At 42.1% G+C, this 23,476-nt stretch overlaps 1 protein-coding gene across 5 annotated transcripts in view; it reads left to right on the top strand.

Annotated features, from left to right (window-relative positions):
* The window catches only part of SLC37A3 (solute carrier family 37 member 3), a 43,751-nt gene extending 23,550 nt beyond the window's left edge, over positions 1 to 20,201 (top strand). For 2 of the 5 annotated variants that reach the window (XM_061198100.1, XM_061198101.1), the window contains exons 7-15: positions 3,832 to 3,928; positions 6,111 to 6,195; positions 6,930 to 7,108; positions 9,327 to 9,468; positions 10,718 to 10,819; positions 11,430 to 11,477; positions 12,438 to 12,589; positions 16,945 to 17,010; positions 18,650 to 20,201. In XM_061198100.1, coding sequence (XP_061054083.1) covers positions 3,832 to 3,928; positions 6,111 to 6,195; positions 6,930 to 7,108; positions 9,327 to 9,468; positions 10,718 to 10,819; positions 11,430 to 11,477; positions 12,438 to 12,589; positions 16,945 to 17,010; positions 18,650 to 18,742 — 964 coding nt within the window. In that variant the 3' untranslated portion in view covers positions 18,743 to 20,201. Of the gene's footprint in view, positions 1 to 3,831; positions 3,929 to 6,110; positions 6,196 to 6,929; positions 7,109 to 9,326; positions 9,469 to 10,717; positions 10,820 to 11,429; positions 11,478 to 12,437; positions 12,590 to 12,809; positions 14,070 to 16,274; positions 16,302 to 16,944; positions 17,011 to 18,649 lie in introns of those variants that run through there. The other 3 variants (XM_061198102.1, XM_061198104.1, XM_061198103.1) reach the window with 3 other exon arrangements.
* The last annotated feature ends 3,275 nt before the right edge of the window (positions 20,202 to 23,476 follow it).

Raw genomic sequence — 23,476 nt, 5'->3', positions numbered from 1 at the left:
TCTTCATCGCGGTGCGCAGGCCTCTCACTATTGCGGCCTCTCTTGTTGCGGAGCACAGGCTCCAGACGCGCAGGCTCAGTAGTTGTGGCTCACGGGCCCAGTTGCTCCGCAGCATGTGGGATCTTCCCAGACCAGGGCTCGAACCCGTGTCCCCTGCATTGGCAGGCGGATTCTCAACCACTGCGCCACCAGGGAAGCCCTGTTTGTTTACTCTTTTACGTAAGGACCAGTGTACACAGCAGGCATTATCCACCCGCCGCGGTGATCAGTGCATGCTTTGACCAACTCCTCTTGGTTTTCCAGCTTCCCCAGTTTCATAGTCGGAGTAGAGGTGCTTGCTGGCTAATGATCTCTGTATTGTTGTGAAAGTTCACCTGTAAAATGCCTTGTGGTTAGAATCAGCACTGCTTAATGAGAATGCTCTGATTATGTTCAGTGTGCTAGTGATTTCCAGTTCTTTCCAACTCTAGTGTCACTGGTTTAACAGAATTGATTTTCGGAGGTACTCATTCCCCCGGGATACTTTAGTTTTCTTTTGGAGTAGGAGATGCTGTCTGCTTGTGTGTTGTTTATTTTTATTAAGATTTTTAACATAACTTCTTTCCAATCATGATTTTTGAAAATTATGCAAAGGTTACTTGATTATTGTAGCCAAACCAGATAATATAAATGAACACAGAGAAATAAAGGCAAAACCACCTGAAATCCTGTCACTTCAAAGATAATCACTTTGACATGTATCATTCTGAGATAATCCTTATCTGAACTTTTATAAATTGGGTGACATTTGGTGGTAGGTGGCAGTGACTGGGTAGGCTGACCTCTTGATTATTTCTCTGGCTCAGTCACAAAGACAACAAATTCAAGAAAGCCATTACAGTTTACTTTTGAAAGTAAGACAGTTTGTTTTTAAGCAAATAACGCTAGTAAGTGAAATCAATGACGCATTGCCTGACACATAGTGACTCTTCCTGTGAAATGTAACAATAAACCACGAAGCACCAATAAAACTATGATAACTTAAAGTCACAGTCGTTTTCAACCAGTTTCTTCTGAAATCATGCCTTTGGTCAGCCAGTGTTATTCAGGCCCTCTAGGACGCTCTTGGTAGGTTCTAGGTTTTAGAGGCTTGGGGCATTTTCACACTGGGGGGAACATAGAGATTATCTAGTGCAAATCATTTGATTTCCAAGTGAAAAAAGTTGGGGAATTAAGTGATCCACTGAGGACATTGCCTTGGAAAGCTATTACCTTGGCTGAGTCGTGTCCCTCCTCCCGTTGTCGGGGTCATAGTTTTTTAAAACACATTGAGGCAGGTAGTACTAGTAGGTACACCCTTGCGGGCCCAAACTGTCAACTCTGTCACTGCACTCAGTCCTTTGAGGAGCACAGCGCTTTCCAGATGAGAGCACTGAGCCTGGGCTGGGACTTGCTGGAGATCACCCAGCTGGAAGTGGCAGAGCTGGGACTTCTGAAAAGACTTTAGTTTTCCTGTTAAATGTTGTCTACCTGTTCATTGCTCAGATTCCTTCTGTCTCAGTGAGGTTATAAAAATGTTGAAAGAGCTGAAGAACCTACACCTAACGCTGTGTGTTATTAATATAAAGTAGAATAAAATACAAATTTATTTCTTTATTTTATTTTTTTAAATGTAACATACTGTTTTTAAAAAAATAAATTTATTGATTTATTGATTTATTTTTTGGCTGTGTTGGGTCTTTGTTGCTGCGCGCGGGCTTTCTCTAGTTGCGGCGAGCGGGGGCTACTCTTCGTTGTGGTGCGTGGGCTTCTCATTGCGGTGGCTTCTGTTGTTGCGGAGCACGGGCTCTAGGTGTGCGGGCTTCAGTAGTTGTGGCACATGGGCTCAACAGTTGTGGCTCGCGAGCTCTAGAGCGCAGGCTCAGTAGTTGTGGTGCACGGGCTTAGTTGCTCCGTGGGATGTGGGATCTTCCCGGACCAGGGCTCGAACCCGTGTCCCCTGCATTGGCAGGCGGGTTCTTAACCACTGCGCTACCAGGGAAGTCCTAATACACAAATTTAAACGTTAAAAAAATTAATTTTTCTTAACTGCTTTTTTTTTTGTCTTTTTCTTTCTTCACTAGCCCTACTGCCATTGCCTAAGTCCAGAGCTAGTTGTTTTTCTCCAGGACTATTGTAATAGCTAGTTTCCCTTCCACAGACTCTTCATCCACATATCCATTTTTTTTTTGATGGCCTTATTGAGGTATACAATATGCTGCACATGTTCAAAGGGTACAGTTGGATGAGTTTTGGCATGCATGCACCTGTAAAAGTATCATCACAATTAAGATAATGACATATCCATCACCCCCAAAGTTTCCTCATGCCCCTTGGTAATTCCTCCCTCCCACTGCCATCTCCAGTCAACCACTGATTTGCTTTCTGTCACTTTAATCTGAATTTTCTAAAATTTTATATAAATGGAATCATGCAGTATGTCTTCTTGTCTGTGTTCTTTCACTCAGCACAGTAATGCTGAGATTAATTCATGTCTGCATTGATAGTTCATTCCTTTTTATAGCTGAGGAGTCATCCATTATATCACAATTTATCTGTTCACCTGTTGGTGAACATTCAGGCTTTTAGTTTTCGGCTTTTACTAGTAAAGCTACTGTGAATATTTGTTCATGAATCCTTGTATGGACATATGCTTTCATTTCCCTTGGATACATACCTTGGAGTAGGATGGCTGGATCATATGATAGGTGTGTGTTTATCTTTTTAAGAAACTGGCAATTTCTTCTAAAGTGGTTGAACCATTTTACATTCCCACCAGCAGAGTATAAGGATTCTAGGTGCTATACATCCTTGCCAACACTTGGTATGCTCAGTGTGTTTTGATTTTAGCTATTCTAGTAGGTGTGTAGTGATACCTCCTTGTGGTTTTAATTTGCATTTCCCTAATGTCTGATGATATTGAGCATCTTTTCATGTGCTTATTTGCATCTTAACTTATTTTTTATTTTTTAAATTTTTTGGCTGTGTTGGGTCTTCGTTGCTGCGCACGGGCTTTCTCTAGTTGCGGCGAGCGGGGGCTACTCTTGGTTGCGGTTCGTGGACTTCTCATTGCGGTGGCTTCTCATTGCAGAGCATGGGCTCTACGTGCACGGGCATCACTTGTTGCAGCACGCAGGCTCAGTAGTTGTGGCACACAGGTGCTAGGGTGCACGGGCTCAGTAGTTGTGGCACACGGGCTCAGTAGTTGTGGCTTGCGGGCTCTAGGGCACAGGCAGTTGTGGCACACGGGCTTAGTTGCTCCGTGGCATGTGGGATCTTCCTGGACCAGAGATCGAACCCGTATCCCCTTCACTGGCAGGTGGATTCTTAACCACTGCACCACCAGGGAATTCCACATCTTATTTTTTGTGTGTGTGAAGTGTTTATTAAAATCTTTTGCCCCCTTTTCAGAAACTTTGTATTTGAGATTATTGTAGATTTATACTCTTTAACATTTTATTGCATTGTCTGTTTTTTACATTATTGAGTTTTGAGAGTTCTTTATATTCCAGTGACAAGTCTTCTGTCAGACAAGTGATATCCAAATAGTTTCTCCCAGTCTGTGGCTTGTCTTTTTAAATTCTCTTAATGGTGTTTTTCAGTGAGCCCCAAATTGAACTTATAATAGAATCTTAGAGTTAGAAGAGACCTACCTGATGTTTTGCCATTTGGGTGTACTTTAAAATAACGTTAATATAGAATATTGATTCTTTGTAATGCGAACCTGCACTATTTTGGCCATTTTGTATTTGAACTGCACACAAAATCCCTTCTGATTCTATTGTCTTCTGTTTTGCACTGTTCCCATCATAGACGAGGAGTTGTTTTTGGTCTCTGGAGTGCCTGTGCCTCAGTGGGCAATATTTTGGGAGCATGTCTAGCTTCTTCCGTTCTGCAGTATGGTTATGAGGTAGGTGTTTCTTTCTAGCTTTTTCTTGAGTATATAAATATATTTTCTATTTTAGGAAATAATCCTGTGACCATTTAAAATGACCTAGAGCTATGTCTGGGTGGGGCAAGGTTTGTATTAAGAGTGGACAAACTTTTGGTAAGTTCAAACATGTTAAAAAAATTAATCATGGAAAAACAACCAAATCTAAAGACATATCAGTTGGGGAAAAAGTATTTGCAACTCATGTTACAGATAAACAGCTAATTTCCTTAATATATAAAGAATGCCCACAAATTGATAAGAAAAAGACCAACACACAGGAAGGTAAAGGATTTGAATGTGTAGTTCATGAAAAGGAAATAGAAATGGCTTGTAAACATACGACAGGGTATTCCACTTCACTCAGAATTTATTCATTCATTCAGTAAATATTTTTAAGCGCCTCTAAGTGCCCCAAGGCAGTAAAGAATAGAGCCCTGACCAAGAGACAAAAATCTCTACCCTTATGGAGTTTAGGTGTTAGTCAGCAGAGAAATGCAAATTAAAACTACACTGTAAAAAAAAAAAAGAAAAGAAACGACACCGTATACTTACTAGATTGGTAAAAACCCAAAAGTTTGATAACGTGTTTATGAGGATGTGACAAAACAGGCATTGCGGATGGGAGAGTAAATAACCCCTCTTGGGGTCAGTATGGTCTATCAAAATTATAATGGCTCTCACCAAGCAGTTCCACATCTGTGAATTAATCCCATTGGTGAATATACTTCAACATGTACAAAGAGATACATCTACAAGGTTATTTACTTCAGCATTATTTGTAATAGCAAAAGATTGGTAACAGATGTCAACCAAAAGGGAAATAGTTATACCAAGGAACTTCTATTCAGTGGAATGCTGTGCAGCTGTGAAATAGAATTATGCAGCCCTTAATGTCCTGACAGGGAAACAGCTCAATGGTGTGTTAAGTGAAGAAAGCAAGGGTGCATAACCGTGTGTGTTGAATGCTGCCATTTGTGTGACATGGAGGAAGAATTAAAGAGTATCTGTTGTATTGGCTTGTATGTTTCCAAAACAATCTCTGGAAAGTAAAAATGAAATAACAGTGCTTATATGTTGGAAAAATCAGAATTGAATGGCTGGGAGAAGGGATAGGAGGGAGGGTTTAACTGTACATCTTCTACTTTTTGTTGCTTGAATCATGTCAACCTATTGCCTGTTCAGAACCCTAATAATTAAAAGTAAATTGCTCTTTTGAAAAGCAGATACATTTTTAAGCTGCTCACCAAGTGTTTGGTCCCTGAAGAATTCTGGTCTAGTTAGGGCCAGTGGGAAGTCCTTCCTGTGTTCACATCCACCTTTTCCCAGGTTTCTTAGCTTCACACCTGGATTGTACTACTTGGCTCAGATGGGAATTTCAGTTCACCCTACGTGCTGCTCCCAGATTTGACTTCTGGAAAAACTAATTTTGTCACCTGTCTATCCGCATCAGGCTCCACTCTTAAATAAAATAAAATTCAGCGATGCAGCCTGGCTCCTGAGTCTTTCATCTGGATAGCACCTTTCTAAGTCAGTGTTCTTCCCTGTTACCCCCAGCAGAAGCCCTCAGCTCCCACCATGCAGAAGGCTTTCCATCTCCCTCCCACCCGGTGCCGGTGCCTTTGCCTCAGCCGTGCCAGGAAAGGTGGTCAATTGCTATGATTTTCAGCTGCTCCCTAAAGCATTGTCTCCCTCCTTCAACCTCTTTAGCTGTTTCCTTCTTCTGAATTCAGTTCCTGTTTGTTTCCTATTAGGACTGGGCCTTCTCATTTATTCAGCTACATGCTGCCTTATACCATTATTTTGTGTACTGTTTAATCCCCTCAACTGGAAAATATCTTTGAGGGCAGATACTGTCTTTTGTAGGAGGCCGAGTAGTGTAAGGCGTAGTATTTTTGGAGCTAGTTCTGATTTCACGATCGTAATAGTACCACTCAGTGTCCAGCGGACCTTGATTATCCTCTCTGAGCCCCATGGAGTCACTGGGAAAAACTTGTGAGAAAACACAAGTAAAACACTTAGCTCAGTGCCTGGCACAGGCTAGGCGCTCAGCGCTCATTTCCTTCCTAGTCGCCCCGTCCTCCCCCCGTGTGCCTCTAATGAATGTGCCTTTAATGAGCATCTCAGATGCGTCAGGAGCACCTTTCCCTTCCCCCTCCAGTATGCCTTTCTGGTGACGGCGGCTGTGCAGTTTGCTGGTGGGATCATCATCTTCTTTGGACTCTTGGTATCACCGGAAGAAATTGGTGAGAAGCTGCTCTTCTACTCAGAACGTCTTACTGTTACAGGCAAAGAGAAACCTGTGGCGAGAACAGCCCGTCTCTTTCTTCCTAGGAGAACTGTGGGCTCCTTTCAGTGAATTCAAGGAGCAGTATTGCTGTTTGTATCCTGTCCACGCTGCGGCCTCGCCTGGCACAGCTGCAAATGTTTGAGGGAGTGAGGCTCACCTTTTTATAGATTCAGGGAAAACTCATCATTTGCAAATGGGTTTCATAATGGAGATGCTGGCTAGAAATTAGCATGGATGTATTTCGAATTTCACTTCTTGAGACAGATTTCTTTTCCTTCATAAAAATAATTTAGTGTGATACTTATCTGTGGTTAAATACAGAACGTGTACAAGTGAAACCGCAGAAGCAGATAGATGTATGATTCTTCTATCTTTTGAGTATACTAAAGAGACATGTCAGTTTAAGAGCACGTAATTAATGGTTTTTTTGGTATTATGTAAGAGAGAGAGTGTGATGTAGTTGAAAAAGCTTTGCTTTGAAGCCAGGTCAAGGAGAATTAGAGGCCTGGGTTTGTGGCTCATTAGCTGTGTGACCTTAATTGACCTTGGACTCTGAACCTTAGTAGCTTCTTCTGTAAAATGGAAATAAAAATAACATGGACCCCATAAGTAATGATGCATGCAAAACACTTAGCCCAGTGCTGGGCACCTGAGGGCCCTCTGTAAACATGGCTGTCACTCTTGTTGTAGGTCTCCCAGGTATTGAGGCCGAAGAAAATTTTGAAGAAGACTCGCACAGGCCATTAATTAGTGGTGCTGAAAATGAAGATGAAGCTGAGCCTAATTATTCAATCCAAGAAGACAAGACTATTACCCAAGTCAAGGCGATAAGCTTTTACCAGGCTTGTTGCCTTCCCGGAGTTATAGCGGTAAAGCCTGTTCAAATCTCCTCACCACAGCCAGTGAGATGTTATAGCCTGTATAGTAACTCTGCCTGGGATAAAGCATCTTGAAGTATTTCGCTTCTCTCTGAGACTTTATTTTGGTAATATATGTTCAGAGGAATAGCGAATATTGGCCCTCAGCTTGTTTCTGTATTGGCACCACTTGAAGTTTTATCTGAAATCTAATGCAGGGGTTGGCAAAACCTTTTCTGTGCAGAGCCAGTTAGTAAATGTTTTCAGCTTTGGGGGCACCATACAGTCTCTGCCACAATCGCTCAACTCAGTAGAGGAAAGGAGTCCATGGACGATAAGGAACAAATGGGCCTGGCCGTATTTGGCCCGTGAGCTGGAATTTGCTGACCGTGGTCTAGCCTTCGAGTAAGAAGGCAAAATTGATATTTTTAAATATATACCTTTTGGCCTGTTGAAGTCTTATAGAATTATAAATAGCCCACGAGAGGTTTGAGTGGTTCATTAGGTCTGTTTGATTTGCCTATGTTCTTACTATTCTAGGGGAAAAAAAGTTTGCCCTTCTGTTAAAAGGTCCAGAGCAGAATACTCCACAGTATTTCCTGGTAATGCATTCCAGTGTTTCCGTAACCTTTACAGTTAGGTTTTTTCCTAATGTCTAAACTGAATCCCTTCTGCTGCAGTTTTTCTGTCTTGGTGTTTCGGGCGCTCTAGCGTGGGAGTGGAAGTTAAGAGGCCTAGGTTATGTTGCCAGCTTACCCATTAACTCGGCCTGGGGTAAGTCACTCAGCCCGTCCTCGTGTCTCAGTTCCCCTTCCTATGGACAGAAGGTCTACCAGTCCTCCCTGGGGTCTGTAACGCTGGGTTATTGTATTGTGAATAAGCACCTTTTTTTATTTTATTGTTTAATGGTGCTTTATGAACGTAACCCCTCAGTTAAATTCAGAGTCTGCAGGTTGTCCTATTTCATACTTTACAGTTCCCTTCTACCTGCCCCCAAGCTAAGAGAACTGACATTTACAAACAAGATAGTTTAAAGTGTGAGTTAAAATTTAAGTGTATGTTCCCACAAGTCTTCAACCAAAAGATGATGTGTAATACAAGGGAAATGCAAGTTCCTTTGGGCCTGTTCTTATGCTAATGATCGGTATTTTTTAAAGTGGTTATTAAAATGTTCTGCTGGTAATAGGTTAATTTCTGAGACAGAACTTAGATTTGTTGTGACTAAACATGGCCCTCTTTTGCTATTCCTTTGTGTTTCACAAGCTATTGTTCCCTGCCATGGGCAGGGTGTAAAGGAAATCCAGTTAACTTAATTCCTTTGTCTTTGTGGCAGGCTGTCTGGACAAAATGCACTCATGATTGGGATTTGGCTCTCTAGGGGGTGGCTGCTGCCCTGCCTGGGAAGCTGCTTTAAAACAAGTGATACCTAGGGAATAACTGGCAGCTCCAGGGAAAAGAATATACTAGCCAGACACCCTTTGAAGTCAGTCTCTCTGTTCCTCCCCCTTTTTCCTTTGATGCTAAATGTCAGGATTTCCTGGTAATAATGTGTTGAATATAGAATTCTCAGCCCCGCTGCCATCTTAAGGCAGCTGTAACTTTCATTCCTCAACCTAGAGCCACAAGACCCATGACGATCCTATTCTTCCATTTTTAACTCAAAGCTTGTGGAAACTACAGCGTGAAAGTAGTTTTCATGTTGATGCTTTTCTTAGACCTTGGAACTGTCGTCCAGTCCCATTGCTTTGCATTGTCCGTAATGTTAACTTCACAGGAAGTAGAAGAACCAAAAAAGTGGCTGCTTGCAATAAAGGCTGTGATGTTATTGGATTCGTTTGCTTATGGTTAGTGCTAGTCAGTGGCATGAATACCTTTTATCTTTATCTAAATAAAGAAATATGAGTATGTGCCCTGCCTTGCAGGTTCAAAACACTGGTTTGCTTCTACCAGAGAACTGAAAGAAGAAAGTGGGGGGACAATTAAGGAGTAGTCCTATGTGTTTTTTATCCCGAGGCCTACTGTACTGCCTTTCTAGACGCTAAGGGGGGATGAAGAGAAGAGGGAGACTAGGTAAGGTCAGGCAAATAGGAATTTGTAGAAACATTTAATTTGAAAATCAGGTACTATTTGCCCCAAACGCCTCTGTTTTGTTTTGTTGTTTAATTACATTAAAATGGTAGTTATGTTGTACTGTTTGTTCCTTACTGGTAGTTGGATGTTTTTCTTATAGTATTCACTGGCCTATGCCTGCTTGAAGTTAGTGAATTACTCCTTCTTCTTCTGGTTGCCCTTTTATCTGAGTAATAACTTCGGATGGAAGGAGGCTGAAGCCGACAAGCTGTCCATTTGGTACGATGTTGGAGGAATTATAGGTAAGGCCAGTGATACATCTGTTTCTGTAATAAGAATTAGTCACTAGTCATATTTTACTGGGTTATGAAATTTGGCATCATTTGAAGTTTTATTACTTGTTCCACAGCTATTTTTCCTAAACTGTCCTACCAGTAAATAGCCAAACTCTTAAAAAAAAAAAAGTCCTTAGAAAAGAAGACCTAGCCTATGGCAGCCCTGTGATTTATAGGGCTCTTTTTTCTCAGTCCTTTGTTGATGGATCAGTTCTTTTGTCTTGGGAAGTGCAGAGATGTCTCTCTCTGATCTCTTTAAGTGTAACCCTTTTGTGCACTTTCAGCGATAGCTTAGCTGTAAAGCAAATTGTATGTCAGAGATTCAAGTTAGGATGTGAATGTGTTCATTTTATATACCATACCACAGCCAAAGAAGAGAAACATACTAGCTTAGTGTATTGATTGTCAGATCATAAAGGTAGGAATAATAGCAGGGGTTAATTTTTTTGTTTTGCAGTTACTTCATTGTACACAGCAGATTTTAACAGTGACTTTTTGCTCTAGCTGGAAGTGTAAACAAGGAAGTAGGAAACTTTAAAATCAGACAGACGTACAGATTGCATGTTAGTGGGTACTGCTTATATGGCTATGGCAGAACCTTAATATCCTTTTTGTAATGTTTACATTTAGAAGTGTGGAAAGACTAAACTGCCCTGAGCACATGAAAGCACAGTGTATCCTTAGGTGATATACTGTTGCTGTATTTGAACTTGTGTGCCCTTATTCTTAGATCTAGAGCCAAAGGTGAGGTTGCTGCCTTTAGACCTGCACGTACTTCTGATGAGGGTGTACGAGGTGTCCCATTACCCCTAGACTCCAAGCAGGACTGCATCTAAATGTGACTGCGTTGCTTCAAGGATCCACATCACTTCTTTTACACGTCTTGACCTGTTAGTTATTACCAAACCATGATTGCTGCATTTAATTTTAGTGAATATTTATGTTCACTACTACTAATAGCGGATGAAGCACAGTCCTTAATTAATTATCTTTTAAAATAAAAAGCAGCAAAAGCCTTCACAGCTGGTTGGAGAAGGAAATAGGTAACCTTTCTAAAAGGAAATTACGAAGGAAATTTTTTAGGAGAGTCAGCTGTCGTTTTGGATAGACCAGTGTTAAGGATCCTGATCTCAGGTGGAGGGTATGTGGTAAGCAAGAGTCAGGTAACTGAGCTAAATTAGAAATTTTGATTGGGTTGCACTCTTTGTGCTTGAAGGTGGAACTCTGCAAGGCTTCATCTCTGATGTGCTACAGAAGAGAGCCCCGGTGTTAGCTCTCAGTCTGCTTCTGGCCGTCGGGTCCCTCGTTGGATATAGTCGTGAGTATTCCCTTGCAATTAAACTGTTTTCCTCATCTCTTAGGACTAAGGCATTTATTTGCCTTGAGTCAGTGATCAACCCTGGGGGGATAGTTGAGACCAGCCACAAAGGCATAATATGGGACCTTTGTATTGTCCTGTAAATGCCGCTAAAAGTATCACATAGTTTTATTTGTGTTGGGGAGGAAACTGGCATCTCTTCTGCTTTGTTGGTTTGTTTAAAAGCTTGCTTGGGAGTGTATATGCTTTGTTCAAGGGTAGGCTCCAGGGTGGCAGCATTAGAGCCAATAAAACAATAAAAGGGACAAGATTTCAAAAGAGGAAAGATGGTAATTAGTAGGTTTGGTACATGTCCCTTAAGATGCTGCTGAGATAGAAGTAGAGTTTTCCTGTAGCTTTTAGAAGTCACATTAGCTTGAGCACCAGCAAGAAGCAGACATTACAAATAAAAGGTGGGGGAGGTGGTGATGGAGCTGTATGTGCTTGTTGTCACTGGGAGTGATCTGTGAGGTCACGGAGATCCAGGCCCGGATCTGTGTGTACTGTTGGGTGGAGGCACACGTACTGCACTCCTCACATCGTTGTTCTGTGTCTGTTTCTTTCCTCACAGGTTCTCCAAATGATAAGTCCATCAATGCACTTTTGATGGCTGTCACAGGTATGGCATAGGCTCCATTTCACTGTATGTTCCTCTATAAGGAAAAAGGAAAAAAGGAAACTGATTTCTCCTTCAATTTGAGTAATGCTAAAACCATAATTATAGAGAACTCAAAAGGTAAAAGGAAAGATGCCTCCTCCAGATCCTACTTCTCTGCTCTCGTGTGACCTTCTCAGTCCTGTCGTGACAGAGGCAGTCCCTTTTGACAGAGATTTTCTAAGATTTTTGATTGCTGCCCCGCCCACTCATGTTACTTGCAGAAGTGGCTTAGGAAGATACCACATTGGAAACCAATTCACCAGCTTTCAGAAGGTCCAGTATAGCTAGTTTTTCCTCCTGTGTTGGAATTGGTCAGAATTTCTTCCCTTGATCCCCAGATGAAACAATTGAGTGCAATTAGGGACCGTGTTATAGAAGAATTCTTATTTGTAAACTTGAGATCATAGGATAGTGGGAGCTGCTCCTGCCCTGTGAGGTACGTGGGGCTGATCCAGCCTCACGAACACATTCACATGGGCCAGCTCCTGCTCGGTCCTTGGACAGCCTCACCGAGAGCAGTGGCAGATGGAACCCCCTACACCAATGAAATCGCTTTTTCTCCTGTCTCTCTTTTTTTTCAATATGTTTGGTTGAATTTGGGCAGTCAGATGCTCTGTGATGCACCTCTACCATAAGAGAATTTGACAAGCTAGTGCAGTTAGTTGTCAATGAATGCACACTTCACAGGATTAGAAAGCTGTGTGTTCACTCCATTTTCTAGAGAAAAGTAGATGCTAACTAGTTTGAAGATGTTACTATCTGGGGGAGTTTCCATTTTTATTGGTTATTTTTTTCCCCTCTTTTCGTTTCTCTCCAACATACTGATTGGAGTACTGGGATTAAGAGTTTGCTTTATTCAGTAGATTCCTAGCATTGTTACAAATAGTATGTTAATAAGAACCTGTTCTGTTTTGACTTTAGGATTTTTTATTGGTGGACCTTCTAATATGATTAGCTCTGCTATTTCTGCGGACCTGGGTCGTCAGGAGCTGATCCAAGGGAGCAGTGAGGCTTTGGCAACCGTCACAGGAATAGTTGATGGAACCGGGAGCATTGGAGCTGCAGTGGGCCAGGTGAGAGAGCAGGGGAGGGCTTGACATGGAGTGTTCAGCAGTCCTTCAGCGGTGGAAGAGTTTATCCCCGCCCTCTGGGCCACAGTAGGGTGGCACTCTTGTGCTGTAGTGCACTGTACTGAAAGCCTTGGGTTTTTAGTCTCTGAGGTCCAGCTGATGTGACCTAATGTGGAAGGTCGCTCTACATTTATCAGTTCCTTCTTTCCACTTTTACCTCCAGATTATTCCTGTCTGGAAAGAAGCTAACACCTCATAAGACAGATCCTCCAGTCCCAGCCCGCCACCCCCTTCTTTCAGCCTGAACTTGGCACTCCAAGGAGGCCATGAGACACATGCTTCTCATTACCCCCACCTGACATGCAGGCCCTACCTCTCTCCCCCTACTAAACACACACACGTACACACATCCTTCCCATGGATCCCTGCCAGAAATTGCCATGGACTCTGCAGCTGCCCTGAGTCACTTTCTCTGCTTCCTACAACTGTGTCTCAAAAGGCGGTTCATAAATGTCTTATGCCAGAATCATCTGGGAGTTCATTAACGTACCGAACACTAAGCTTACCATAGACTTGCTGAGTGAGAGCCTGGGGATCTGTATTTCAACAAGCCTTCCTGGCGATTCTTATGCACTCTGAAGTTTGAGATCTTCTAGGCTAAGATTGGCCTACTCCAGGTAATCAGAACTATTCAAATCGATCTTTTTTGCTTACATTCAGCTTCAGAAAGGCATCCCTTCTCTGGGACAGTCATGAGTCATGCCTCTCCTAGGGTATACTCCTCTAGGTCATTGAATGCTAATTTTGCAAAATGTGGATTTGAGAATCAACTGCATGGATAAAATGGTTGAAACCGTGGAAGTGATGTGATGTTTAATGGGGAAAGAAAATATAGGTAAAACCTCAGAGGATGCCCACTGGTCACAGAAACAGGAAGCCAGAATTTGAGGAGATGTGTTACTCAGATCATAGAGGTAGAGAGGTCAGGAGAAAGAGAATGGAAGGAAAAAGGCTTGTTGTTCTGACATTGAGGTCATTAAATGGCCTTGAAGATTGCTGCTTAATGGGGGTGGATCAGTGGTATCCGATTGCTAGTGGTTAATGCAAGAGCAAATACTGAGGGAGATACGCCATCTTAATGCTGGTCTCCACCCAGCCATATATTACACATTTATTTGTTAATGTCTGTGTCTCCCACTGTAAGGTGGGCTTCACGAGGGCAGCATTTTATTTGTTTTGTGTTCTACTGTAGCCCTGGTACCAGGAACAGTGCCTGGCACACAGTAGACGTTCAGATATTTGTGGAATGATTGTAGAATGAATGATTTATAGTATCAGTGTGTTAGCATATTTGATTCTGAGACTAAAGGAAAAACAAACTTAGCAAAGGTAGGAGAAATTTGTTCTGGAGTAGGAACTAAAAAATGCTATTGGCCACCTGTTCAGATGTCTTCATATAAGGGGTATGGGCATCCTTTTCTGAAATTACTGTATTTTAAGTTTTCCTTCCCAACTAATGTTTTCTTCATTAGTCAAATGGGTAGATTGTAATTAGCATTTCAAGGAGTTTCTTTTCATTTAGAATGCCTGCCAGTGTTAAGATCCCTATCTGTGAACATGGGTCAGCATTAGATTGACTTTCATGGTTTGGGAAGCAGGATCAGGAGTAAAGCATAGCTAGCTTTACTCATTCCCCTGCCATGTTGATTTTTGAATGATTTCCTATTGCTTGAGGTATGAAATCCCAAACTCCATGACTTAATATGGACTTAATAAAGCCCTTAGAAGGAAACATAGGGATGACTCCTCATGACAGATATATACCAATGGTCAGTAAGCACCTGAAAAGATTCTCAGCATCCTTAGGGAGACGCAAAGCAAAAACATGAGCTACCACTTGACACCTAATTAGGATGGCTGTAATTAAAACAAAACAAAACAGAGTAACAGGTGTTGGTGAGGATGTGGAGAAATTCACATACAGTGCTGGTGGGGATGTAAAATCATGCAGCTACTGTAGAAAACACTATGGTGGGTCCTCAAAAAGTTAAACATAGAATTACCATATGACCCAGCAATTCCACTCCTAGGTATGTTGTATCCCAAAGAGTTGAAAATGGATTCAGATATTTGTTTGCCGATGTTCACTGCAGCATTATTCATAGTAGCCAAAAGGTGGAAACAACTCAAGTATTCATTGATAGACGAATGGATAAACAAAATGTGGTATATCTATGCAATGGAATATTATTTAGCCATAAAAAGGAATGGAGTTCTGATACATGCTACAGCATGAATGAACCTTAACAACATTATACTAAGTGAAATAAGCCAGACACAGAAATATTGTGTGATTCTACTTAACATGAAATATCTTGAATGGCAAATTCATAGAGACAGAAAGCAGATTGGAGTTTATCAGGGGCTGAGGAGAGGGGCCAAGGAGAGTTCTTGCAGAGAGTTAACGGGTGCAGAGTTTCCGTTAGGGGTGATGAAAAATTTTGAAAATAGGTAGTGGTGATGGTTGTGCAACATCATGAATGTATTTGATGCTGCTGAGTTGGACACTGAAAGATGGTTAAAATGGCAAGTTTTATGTTACATGTATTTTTTTTTAAATAAAGAACGGGTTAAAAACTATTGGATGCCTTTTATTAATTGAAAATAAAAGAATATGCTGTAGAGTGTCAAAGTCATACAGTAATCCTATGAACAAATAGTGTAATTGAAAAATGAGTGGTATACTTAAAAGACGAACTTTTAAAAAAAATATTTATTTATTTATTTATTTATTTGGCTGTGTCGGGTCTCAGTTGCGGCATGCAAACTCTTAGTTGTGGCATGTGGGATCTAGTTCCCTGACCAGGGATCGAACCCAGGCCCCCTACATTGGGTGCATGGAGTCTTAGCCACTGGACCACCAGGGAAGTCGCGAAGACGAACTGTTTTTAAAAGCATCAATTATAGTACCATTCACTGGAAGAAGGAATGATTAAATGGAAGTGACTTGAGGCTGTTCATCATCCTCTCTTAATTTTTTTTTTTAATAAATTTATTTATTTTATTTTATTTATTTTTGGCTGCGTTGGGTCTTTGTTGCTGCACACGGGCTTCCTCTAGTTGTGGCGAGCCGGGGCTACTCTTTTTTTTTTTTTTAGATGTTTTCTGGCTTTATTTATTTATTTATTTATTTTTGGCTGTGTTGGGTCTTCGTTTCTGTGCGAGGGCTTTCTCTAGTTGCAGCAAGCGGGGGCCACTCTTCATTGCGGTGCGCAGGCCTCTCACTATCGCGGCCTCTCTTGTTGCGGAGCACAGGCTCCAGACACGGAGGCTCAGTAGTTGTGGCTCACGGGCCCAGTTGCTCCGTGGCATGTGGGATCTTCCCAGACCAGGGCTCGAACCCGTGTCCCCTGCATTGGCAGGCGGATTCTCAACCACTGTGCCACCAGGGAAGCCCTGGGGCTACTCTTTGTTGCAGTGCATGGGCTTCTCACTGAGGTGGCTTCTCTTGTTGCAGAGCACGGGCTCTAGAGCGCAGGCTCAGTAGTTGTGGCACACGAGCTCAACAGTTGTGGCTCGCAGGCTCTAGAGCGTAGGCTCAGTAGTTGTGGCACATGGGCTTAGTTGCTCCATGGCTTGTGGGATCTTCCCGGACCAGAGCTCAAACATTTGTCCCTTGCATTGGCAGGTGGATTTTTAACCACTGCACCACCAGGCAAGTCCCTATCATCCTCTCTTAATAGCGAAGTGAAAAAAAATATGCCTCCTGGACTTGTGCCTTCTGTTACACAGTTTTTGTATGTGGGCTCTGCCAGCTTACCAAATGAAGGCTGTCAATAAAGCTTAAATAGGAGCATGTATATGCAAGAGCTCTGCAAACTGCAAAACATTATACAAATCCTAACTCCGTTTTATTTTCTAGAAGAGATATGTTTAATCTACTTTTTTTAAAAAAAATTTATTTATTTTATTATTTATTATTTTTGGCTGCATTGGGTCTTCATTGCTGCGCACGGGCTTTCTCTAGTTGCGGTGAGCGGGGGCTACTCTTTGTTGCAGTGCACGGGCTTCTCATTGCGGTGGCTTCTCCTGTTGTGGAGCATGGACTCCAGGTGTGCGGGCTTCAGTAGTTGTGGCTCGTGGGCTCCAGAGCACAGGCTTAATAGTTGTGGCGCATGGGCCTAGTTGCTCTGTGGCACGTGGGATCTTCCCGGACCAGGGCTCGAACCCGCGTCCCCTGCATTGGCAGGCGGATTCTTAACCACTGCGCCACCAGGGAAGTCCTAATCTACTTTTTAGCTACTTCAGTTTATTAATTTATAAAGGATTATATTGTGATTTCTTTTTCTCCCTTTTAGTATTTAGTGTCTTTGATCCAGGACAACCTAGGGTGGATGTGGGTTTTCTACTTTTTCATTCTTATGGTAAGTGTGTGCCCTTTTTGTTTTTTTAAAACTAGTAGTTTTTAAATTAAATTAGTTCAAAGCATTTACTTAAATCACTTTATTTACATGCAAAGTAGTTTTTTTTTTGTTGAGGAATAATTGACTTAAAAGAAATTGCATATATTTAACAAATAAAATTTGGTACAGTTTAACATATGTGCACGCATGTCTGTGAACCCATCATCCCCATCAGGACAGTAAATGTATCCATCACTCCCAAAAGTTTCTTCATGGCCCCTATGTAATCCCTGTCTCTTGCCTCTCCACCATCCCACCTCTCTCCAGGTAACTACTGATGCACTTTCTGTTGCTATAGATTAGCTTGCGTTTTCTTGAGTTTTATATACATGGAATCATACACTCTGTATTTTTGTCTGCTTCTTTCAGTCAGCATATTTATTTTGAGATTCATCCATGTTGTTGCATGTGTCAATAGTTCATTTCTTTTTATGGTTAAATCACTTCTTAAACCAACAAAATTGCTGACCGCTTTTAAAGATTCTTTTGTGAAAAGTAACATTTTATTATTCTGAAAGACACATTCATTTTTCAAGGAAGGAAAGGGCTGTTAGTTTGCCCTTGACCTGAGTCTTATTAGTATTGTCATTTATAATTCCAGAAAAAATGAAGAGAGGCTTATATCCCCAACCATTAATCAGGGTACTCTTCCAGAGTACTCTCTGTCTGCTAAATATAATTTGGAAATTCTGAAGGAAATGTGTACGCCAAGCCACATAGGGTTAAAAAAGAAGCATTGCTGTAATTAACACTGCGGTGTGCAAGTTCTAAAACGAACCTCGAGTCTCTTGAGAAAATATCTGTTGTGCCTTCGACATTCTTGGCTGGAACTCTGTACTTTCTGGGAAACAGCCAATACAGAATAAGGCCTCGTGCTTTTAAAACATTGCTCTCTGTTGAATAAGCATGTGACATACTCTTACCACATACTGAGACGGTGCTCAAGACAGGTCTACTTGAGAGTCTGGTGACGGCTTCGTCCACCAGGGGATGCATTCAGTATCCTGTCCCTAAATCTAGGGCATCCTAATTGGAGGCAGCCTCCATTGCCCAAGTCTAGACGCTGTCCTCCAGCCTATCCAAGGAGCCTTTGGGATAGCTCAGCACCTGGAATCCCCTGGAGCTGCCTTAAGGCTTATGTACTCTGCTATCACAAAGGATGCTTTCTTCTGCCTGAGTGCCCTCCAGCTTCTACAGACTGGGCCATATAACTCTGTCATCTACTTCTGAGTAGAGGGAAGTATCTCCTGATGAACCTGTTGGTATGGTCATACTAGAAATGTAATAGAAAGAAAACTGAATCTGCGAGAAGAAACACTGTTTAAATCTGAGCTCCAGTATCAATTTTCTGCCCTACCTATGAGTTATTTAATCTGTGTACCTTAGTTCTTTTTTTGGAGACTGTAATGTAACATTAAGTATTTTGTAATATTAACTGTAATTTTCAAAATCATTTTCTAATTCATTAAAGATTGAGTTGTCCTTGTACAAAGTCAAAAAGAATGTAATTGTCCAAATTCATTATTATGTTCAAAACATGATGCTCTAACAGAATTAATTAACTTGTCACTGCATGTTTAATGCTTTTTTCTCTTCACAGACAAGTTGCACAATTTTATTTATTTCACCATTAATAGTGAGGGAAATATGCTGTCTTATGCAAAGACGACAAGCTCGCATATTGAGTGGGTGACCGGTGCCCACAGAAGAACAAGAATAATAGACACATCAGGACTATTTCTTTTCATTCACCTTATTTTGGGGTTGTCTTAAGAGCTCTAGCATAACCTCAGATTGTCAAGCCTCTTTCAACAGTGTCAGCCACCGGAGATGCTGACCAGAGTGAAGGCTGGGCTGTTTTTCTACACTACAGGAATTATTGTTAATGATTTTTATTGCTGTTGTTTCATGAATGTACTGAATGGCCTATGAATCTGCCAGCGTCTTTGTTGGCCTGTGGAGGTTTATCCCTTTAACCGTAAATGCTGTATCGGACTTGGACCCAAGTTCTCCAGCCTGGAAAGCCGAGTGACCACAAGGCAGTCAGGCATGGTTTGTGTCAGTGACGTGCTCCACGAATAGAAAGGATCGTTGCATTTTGCTTTGGTCATGAGTTTGCAGAGCGTGCCTCGTCTCTGAAGCATCAAATCCGGATAAAGCACTCTAGCTGGGTCCAGCATAAGCCTGCCTTGGGCAGAGAATCCCTTTGTTAACCACGGTGGGAAAAATCACACTACGTGCTGATCGGCTCAGTCACTCTGTATCTGCTCTAAAGTCGTTCAGCTCCAGAAGCAGAAATATCTTCAAGTGATTGTCAACTTGTTCTCCTCTGTCTTCATTCAGAATTCCCTTTGACTTCTGGAAGTCTTTAGTCTTCCTTTCAAGGACCATAAGGTACCTCAATTGTGAACATGCCAGTGTGTAATTTACAACTGAAGTACTCAACCCCAGATTTGTTCTCTGGGAACTTTAGGATCCACTAGGAAGCTAATCTGCTTAGCCCTATTTTCAGAGGATTGATCTCTGTCGCAACTGGGTTCCTTGCATTACCTCAGCAGAAGACTAGAATTAGAGAAAAAAGAAAGACCTTTTGGCCCTGTAAGTGTTAAGTATGTGACCTTGAATCACATTAATGGATTACTAGGGCCTGAGGCGTATCTAGGTATCTATTCTTTAGAAGTTTGTACAATATGTCTTCAAGGCTGTGAATTCTATACTAATTATCAATATTTTAAGGTCATACTGTATATATATTTTAAATTATGGAAGTTAACAGGTGAAAAATGTGCAATTTTGAGGGCTGCCTAATTTGCATTGGGTTAGGGAATATTTTTCAACCTCTTGCTTTATACTCTCAAATGTGGTGCGTTTATGAACTTGTTAATGTTATTTAATCAAGCAGATTTCCAATCAGTTAATTGCTCATTACTGACAAAAAGGGAAAATATGAAACACAGAAAGGGAAAATAAACTGACTTTTATAATAAATATCTGTCCACCTATTTATTTATACTGTGAGCTGCGCGCTGTAGAATGTGACTCATGCCTTGCAATTTCCTGCTACTGAGTGTTCCCTGGTGACCATTCACTGATCCTACGGTGTTGCCAGATTGTACAGGTCTATTTCTACTACATTCTGTGAAAGCCTTCCCTTCCCCTTTGTGTAAGATTGTGCTAAGTTTGGATGAGTTGCCTAGTTGTAATTTAAGAATCATCTGTAGATGAACCCCATTTTGATTATTTAGCCTCTGTCTGACATTTGGCTGAGAGCTTCCTCTCCCCCCACATAATCAGTATGGTCACATCTTCATATCCTGACACCAACCATTGTTTTCTTTCTCAAGTTTAAACTTAGCTGGACAAGTGTTCCTCTGACCTCTCTGGAGCCCCCAAGTTGTACCTGAAATGAAATTATAAATAAAACAACTGCTCGGCACTGAATGAAATTATATCTTGCACTGTGGGTATATTTCCTATTGTTCTCTTTCTGGCAATCTACATACAAGTTAGCTTTAAAGAACTCTTAAGAGTTAACTTTCTTATTTTTTTCCCTTGAAGAAAAGGCCAGTTTGGAAAAGCATTCTTCTCTGACACCTCGATCCTCTGGTACTCACTAGGTTGAAATACAGCACTCTGGCCTGCCTTTTCTTGTCATATGGTGTTTTCTTTTCTCCTTCCATATAGTTTGAAAGGGAGAAAGGCCCCTCTCCACTCCTGCTTATTCTAGTCTTTGCTGCTTCCTGGAGGGCTGGTGTCCCAGTCAACATTCACACAAGAAATGTCTGAGGGCCCCCTGTGTGCGTCGTGAAGTTCAGCGAGATGGAGGGTACAGGATGCTCTTGTCCACTCCTTCCCTTTCCTTTACAACATCAGAAGTCCTCCCTTCTCCCACACAGGTAACTGATAAAGCCTTTTCTTATCCCTACTACTTCTTCTGACTTACGTCCTATTTTCCTTTTCACAACCAAATCCTTTGAGTTAACAGATGGTATCTGCTGCCTTCCTGGCTGTGCTACTAACTTCCTCCTCAACTAGGTAACTAACTGTATGTCTATTCGTCCAGGACACTCCTGGTTTATGCCTGATGTTCTGACATAATTATCACGTCATAATTATAGCACTTTCCTTTGCTCTCCAGGTCTCCTAGTTTGGATATGTTACCCTTAACCTCTGACCTTTTTTGCATTGCTCTACAGAAACCGTGCAACTGAAGGTCAAAGAACTTAGATATCTTTTTTTTCTCATTCCTTATCTTTCTTAATCCTCCTCTTATACTTGACTCCGGTAACCACTTCATCTTCTCCAGGACTTTTTTTGTTTGGCTTCTATGGCATTTTTTTTAAAAAAATTATTTATTTATTTTTGGCTGTGTTGGGTCTTCGTTTCTGTGCGAGGGCTTTCTCTAGTTGCGGCAAGCGGGGGCCACTCTTCATCGCGGTGCGCGGGCCTCTCACTATCGCGGCCACTCTTGTTGCAGAGCACAGGCTCCAGACGCGCAGGCTCAGTAGTTGTGGTGCACAGGCCCAGTTGCTCCACGGCATGTGGGATCTTCCCAGACCAGGGCTCGAACCTGTGTCCCCTGCATTGGCAGGCAGACTCTCAACCACTGCGCCACCAGGGAAGCCCTATGGCATTTTAATGTATTGAATCTTCTTACTTCCTGTCTTTTACTGGGTTCTCTTCTCTGCTCCCCCTCTGCTAGTTTCCAGTAGGGGTCACCGGCTTTCCCAGATGAGCTGTTGTAAATACCTAACAATCGCTCTGTTACTAAAGAGAGACGGGGCATACATGTCTGCTGTTGAGTTACCTGCACGTTGAGTTAACCTGCACGTCTCAAGGGAAGTGAGCTCAACTTATGTAACCTCAACCCCTGTCCCATCCCCACCCAGACCACACTGCCAACTGGCTTTATGAATGGTTTTCAAATTTTCTAAGTCATAAACCCTTTTGAGAATCTGACAGCCATTTGCCCTCTCCCCAGATCAAAATGCACCTGCGAACAAACTTTCAAGATCTATTACAGGGTGTTCACAGGCCAAAACTTGAAGCCCGTCCTTAGACCACAAAGTTAGAAACCTTGGTTGAGAGAATCAAGTGCCACCTGTTAGCCTGAGGTTTCCCACAATCCACCTTCAGTCTCTTTCTTTTTTTTAAAAAAAATATTTATTTATTTATTTATTTAGGCTGCACCAGGTCTTAGTTGCGGCATGCGGACTCGTAGTTGCGGCATGCGAGATCTAGTTCCCCAACCAGGGATCAAACCCGGGCCCCCTGCATTGTCAGCACGGAGTCTTACCCACTGGACCAACAGGGAAGTCCCTCAGTTTCTTTCTTTACTGAATCTCCTAATGTCTCTCTACACGAACCTTCTACAAAATCAGACTGGTTAGCTTATTACTTGGCTACAAATGGCAGTGTGTATTCGTATCAGTTTATCTTTTTTTTTGGAAGCACCTGTGTTTTGGTTTGTTTTTTTTTTTTGGTTTGTTTTTTAAATGAAAAAAATGTTTAATTGTGATAAAATACATGCAACATAAAATGTACCATTTTAACCATTTTAAGTATACAGTTCAGTAGTGTTAAGTATTAATATATTCACATCGTAGTGCTTACCTTCTAGTGTTGATTCACACTTCTGGTCTGTAATACCCCTTCTTAACTCTCTGCTTTCTGAATCTTAATTTTTCCTCAAGACTTGGACAAGCACCGTCTAGTCCAAGAAACCATTTTCCAGCCAGCCTTACTCGCCCCCCACTGTCTCGCCTTTTTTTGGTAGCAATAGCAATATTACTTATTTGGTCCTTAGCTGCTTCGGTCTAACCTGTTTTTTTTAATATCTAACTCCCCAAGGTGATTATTGGTCTTCTTTGTTTTTTTTTGGCTGCATTGGGTCTTCGTTGCTGCGCGCGGGCTTTCCCTAGTTGCGGTGGGCGGGGGCTACTCTTCGTTGCGGTGTGAGGGCTTCTCATGGCGGTGGCTTCTCTTGTTGCGGAGCATGGGCTCTAGGCGCGCGGGCTTAGGTAATTGTGGCACATGGGCTTAGTAGTTGTGGCTTGCAGGCTCTAGAGCGCAGGCTCAGTAGTTGGGGCGCACAGGCTTAGTTGCTCCGCGGCATGTGGGATCTTCCCGGACCAGGGCTCGAACCCATGTCCCCTGCATTGGCAGGCGGATTCTTAACCATTGCCCCTCCAGGGAAGCCCTGATTATTGGTCTTTTTCTCCAATGCCTAGTTCCTTGCATGGTTGGTGCTGAGTAAATGTTGATCGTGTTGGAAAAGGTGGAAGGAAAAGTAGTGGAGGGGGGCCGAGTGGAGTGTGGCTCCCTGACCCTGCATGTGGCTCTTCCCCTTGCTTTACAACATGACACCGCCTCCCACAGTAAATGGCCAGGTTATCAGGCCAGGCCGTGGGGCAGAGAATGCATTATC

This window comes from Eubalaena glacialis, chromosome 8 (assembly GCF_028564815.1).
Source record: "Eubalaena glacialis isolate mEubGla1 chromosome 8, mEubGla1.1.hap2.+ XY, whole genome shotgun sequence".
In the NCBI taxonomy this organism is placed as follows: Eukaryota; Metazoa; Chordata; class Mammalia; order Artiodactyla; family Balaenidae; genus Eubalaena; species Eubalaena glacialis.
Note: the sequence above shows the minus strand (reverse complement) of the source record. Positions and strands in the feature narration are given on the sequence as shown.